Source organism: Palaemon carinicauda, chromosome 20 (assembly GCF_036898095.1).
Source record: "Palaemon carinicauda isolate YSFRI2023 chromosome 20, ASM3689809v2, whole genome shotgun sequence".
Classification (NCBI taxonomy): Eukaryota; Metazoa; Arthropoda; class Malacostraca; order Decapoda; family Palaemonidae; genus Palaemon; species Palaemon carinicauda.
In genome coordinates this window covers 112,222,932-112,227,417 of record NC_090744.1, presented here as the reverse complement: position 1 = coordinate 112,227,417, position 4,486 = coordinate 112,222,932, and the positions used below count along the sequence as shown (strand labels likewise).

The 4,486-nt window shown below is 41.4% G+C and overlaps 1 protein-coding gene across 1 annotated transcript; it reads right to left on the bottom strand.

The window, feature by feature from the left end:
• Positions 1-73: 73 nt before the first annotated feature.
• Positions 74-721, bottom strand: LOC137660070 (proline-rich protein 2-like). The gene has a single exon (XM_068394792.1). The coding sequence runs from the start codon at positions 719-721 to the stop codon at positions 74-76; it is 648 nt and encodes a 215-aa protein (XP_068250893.1).
• Between the last annotated feature and the right edge of the window lie 3,765 nt (positions 722-4,486).

Here is a 4,486-nt window from a genome sequence, read left to right as displayed (position 1 = left end):
GTACGCCTTGGGGGAGAGTGGGCCTTGGGGATAGGGGGCCTTGGGGAGAGTGGGCCTTGTGGCAGAGAGGGCCTTAAGGAGAGTGGCCTTGGGGATAGGGGCCCTTGTGGTAGAGGGGGCCTTGTGGAGAAGGGGCCTTGGGGAGAGGGGCCCTTGGGGGGAGAGGGGGTCTTGTGGAGAGGGGGCCTTTGGGGGAGAGGGGGCCTTTGGGGGAGAGGGGGCCTTGGGGAGAGGGACCTTGGAAGGGAGGGGGCCTTGGAGGAGAAAGAGCCTTAGGGGAGAGGGGGCCTTGGGGAGAGGGACCTTGGAGGAGAGGGGGCCTTGTGGAGAGGGGGCCTTGGGGATAGGGTGCCTTGGAGGAGAGGGGACCTTGGGGGAGAGGGGTACTTGGGGGAGAGGGGCTCCTGTGGTAGAGGGGGCCTTGTGGAAAGGGGGCCATGGGGATAGGGGGGCCTCGGAGGAGAGGGAACCTTGGGGGGGAGGGAGCCTTGGGCGAGAAGGACCCTGGAGGAGAAGGGGACCTTGGGAATAGAGGCCCTTGTGGTAGAGGGCGCCTTGTGGAGAGGGGCCCTTGAGGAGTGGGGGCCTTTGGGGTAGAGGGGACCTTGGAGGAGAGGGGGCCTTGGGGAGAGGGACCTTGGAAGAGAGGGGGCCTTGGGGAGAGGGACCTTGGAGGAGAAAGGGCCTTAGGAGAGATGAAGCCTTGGGGAGAGGGGGCCATAGGGAGATGGGGCTTTTGGGGAGAGATTGCGCCTTGGGGGAGAGGAGTCCTTTTGGGAGAGAGGGCCTTGAGGAGAGGGGGCCTTGGGGATAGGAAGCCTTGGGGAGATGGAGCCTTGGGGATAAGGGGCCTTGGGGGAGAGGGGCCTTGGGTGAGAGAGGGCCTTGGGGATAGGAGTCCTTGGGGAGAGGGAGCCTTGGAGGAGAAAGGGGCCTTGGGGATAGGGGCCCTTGTGGTAGAGGGCGCCTTGGGGAGAGGGGCCCTTGGGGAGAGGGGGCCTTTGGGGGAGAGGGGACCTTGGAAGAGAGAGGGCCTTGGGGAGAGGGACTTTGGAGGAGAGGAGCCTTTGGGAGAGAGGGCCTTGGAGGAGAAAGGACCTTTGGGGAGAGGGGGCCTTGGGGAGGGGGCCTTGGGGTGAGCAGCCAGGCGGGGGGGGGGGGGGGGTGGGAGGGCGGAATTGTGGACGAGGAAGTGGGGACAAATTTGGAGTGCTTTGAAGTCTTTTGTACTCTTTTGAGCTGGGAAATACGACCACAGTCTTGCGTTTTATTTTGTTTGTTTTTTGTTTGTTTATTTTGGTAATGAGAAAATCGATCCTGTTATTTATGGTTGTTTTTGTTGAACAAGATCTGCGACAAAAAAAAAAAAAAAAAAAAAAAAAAAAAAAAAAAAAAAAAAAAACCGTCTCTTTGTTTGTTCGGAAAATGAGCTGTGGAACGACACGTGCCGCTTGTTTGTTCGTATGTTTGTTTGTTTACTGAGATGTAAAACGATTATATGTGCCTTATGTATTTTTATTTATTTGTTTCTTGAGACATGGCGGTAGACGAACACGAAAAATTGTCCGACGCATTTTTGTGTTTGTTTCTGTATTTTGCGTATTTGTTTGTCTCGGGTTTAAGATGCAAAAGAAGGAAAAGTGTTCGAATTTCTTTGGTTCTATATAGTTTTAAAAAATGCGAAACATTATTATTATTATTATTATTATTATTATTATTGTTGTTGTAGTTGTTGTTTTTATTATTATTACTATTACTATTATTATTATTATTATTATTGTTATTATTATTATTTTTATTATTGTTTGTTGTTGTTGTTATTATTATTATTATTATTATTATTATTATTAGTATTATTATTATTATTATTTTTGTAAATACCTAGCCTACAACCCTATTTGGAAAGGAGGATGCTATGAGCGCAAGGGCTCCAACGGGGAAAAAATAGCCCAGTGAGGAAAGAAAATAAGGAAATAAATAGTATATGAGAAATAATAAACAATTAGGATAAAATATTCTAAGAACATTAACAACATTAAAACAGATCTTTCATAAATAAACTATAAAAAGAGACTCACGTCAGCCTGTTCAACATAAAAAAAATTGCTGCAAGTTTGAACATTTGAGGTTCTACCGATTCAAGATGATATGTTTTATTGTCTATAACATTAAAAATCAGAATGAAGACAATTTTAATACTATTATTGCAAGATCAAATCTAGTTTTAAGAATATGAATAGTCTCCCGTCAACGGGAATAGAAAATGCAAAGGATTTCTCTATTGTGACATCTGTTTGGTACCCTTGACTGTTAGGCGTGTGTTGACCGAATGCCCCACTAATAGCTCTGAAAGAAATAGAGATCTGTTAGAGCGGTGGTTCCCAAACTATCTTACCTGACGCCCCCTTTTTGCTTCCAGTAGACCAGTACGCCCCCCCCCCCCTCTTTTTTTTTATATGAAATGATTCTTACATTTATTTCTTAGCATTGTACAGGAAAATAGATTTCTGTTTGTATTACATTTTAATAATGAAAGCCACTCAAACAAATAATAGTACATTCCAGTAACTAAAAACGAAACATTTGGTTCAAAGTGAGCGAAAAAAAGTTTGAACATTAGCAAATTGGCAAAATTGAGTTGCAATTTTAAGAATAGATAATTCGAAAACATGGCATATAATATTTGGAAATACTTATGAGACTAAGGCACAATTTCTGGTCAAATTTAGTGAGATGGATGCTGCTGCTTCTTCCTCACAAGATCAGGAATTTTAGGATTGAAGTAATTTCGAGCAGATGACTTCACGCCCCCCTTGTATCGTCCTCACGCCCGCCTAGTGGGGCGCGCCCCCCAGTTTGGGAACCACTGTTTTAGAGGCTCGGGGTGAAGAGGGCAGGTTCATCCTTGCCAAGATCCTTGGACATGATGTGTCGTACAATGCTAGTGGCATTTTTAAATTTATATCAGAAGCAGGTCTTCTTAATGCTATTTAACTTTTATAGCATATTTACTTTTTTGGTTTTAATTGAATATTCTTTTAATCTTTATCTATAATAAACGATATTGGTGTCAATGACCTTCGATGTCAGGATGCCAGAGAACTCCAAATCAATCAATCAATCAATCTCTATTTAAATTGGAATTTAATCTGCTTTGGATATATTTAAAGGAGATTTAGTATGATTTAAATTTTACTCATCAAATATAGACGAAATTGATGGATAATATTTAAAGAGATAATGATATCTAAAAGAAATAAATCAACGTAGACGGAAATAGTAAGAACATTAGCGATAATGATAATAATTATAATGATAATAAGGATAATGATAATGATGATAATGTTGACGTTAACATTCCAGACTGAAAAATTGTTAAATGCTGTGTTTTACTGTTGATACTATTCTTAAAATATTTTCTTTTAATTTTCTATTACTTCTCTTGCAGTTTATTTATTTCCTTTTCTCACTGGGCTGTTTTTTCTTGTTGGACTCCTTATAGGGCGTATAGCATCCTGCTTTTCCAACTAGGGTTGTAGCTTACGAGTAGCTAGTAATAATAATGATAATAATAACGGCAAGCATTGCTTGGCCCTCCCTGGTCCTAGCTTGGGTGGAGAGGGGGCCTTGAACGCTGATCATATGTATATATGGCCAGTCTCTAGGGCATTGTTCAGCTTGCCAGGTCAATGTCACTGTCCCTTGCCTCTTCCATTCATGAGGGGCTTTTAAACCTTTAAAAGAATTTACAACAACAATAATAATAATAATAAAAGCAAAACAACAACCACAACAACAACAAAACAACAGCAACTACAACAACATCAGCAACAACAACAACAACGACAAAACAATGACAACAAAACAACAATAACCACAACAACAGCAAAACGACAACAACAACAAAACAACACTAACCACAACAACAATAAAACAACAACAACAACAAAACAACAGCAACAACAACAACAATAAAAAAAACAGCAACAACAATAAAACAACAACAACAAAACAACAATAACCACAACAACAATAAAACAACAGCAACAACAACAAAACAACAACAACAACAACAAAACAACAACAACAGCAAAACAACAACAAAACAACAACAACAACAACATCGTCAACAACAACAACAACAACAACAACAAAACAACAATAGCCACACCAACAACAACAACAAAACAACAATAAAACAACAGCAACAACAATAAAACAACAACAACAAAACAACAATAACCACAACAACAGCAAAACAACAACAAGAAAACAACATCAACAACAACAACAACAGTAAAAGAAATAACAAGAATCTGTGGAATTCAAAATAAGAGTTCCGCCTTTTCTTTAAAATCCAGAAGGTAATTTCGAGACAAAGAAGCAGCCATTTGCATTGTCGGCTCGCGGAAGTTGAATTCAGCTGATAAAAATGTAATCTTAGAAAATGCAAGTTGCAAACAGAACCTTCCAGCGTTGCAAACAT

Bases quoted from the DNA above. Each gene is read 5' to 3' on its own strand.
- LOC137660070 (XM_068394792.1), bottom strand. From the start codon at position 721: ATGGCCCCCTCTCCCCAAGGCTTCATCTCTCCTAAGGCCCTTTCTCCT.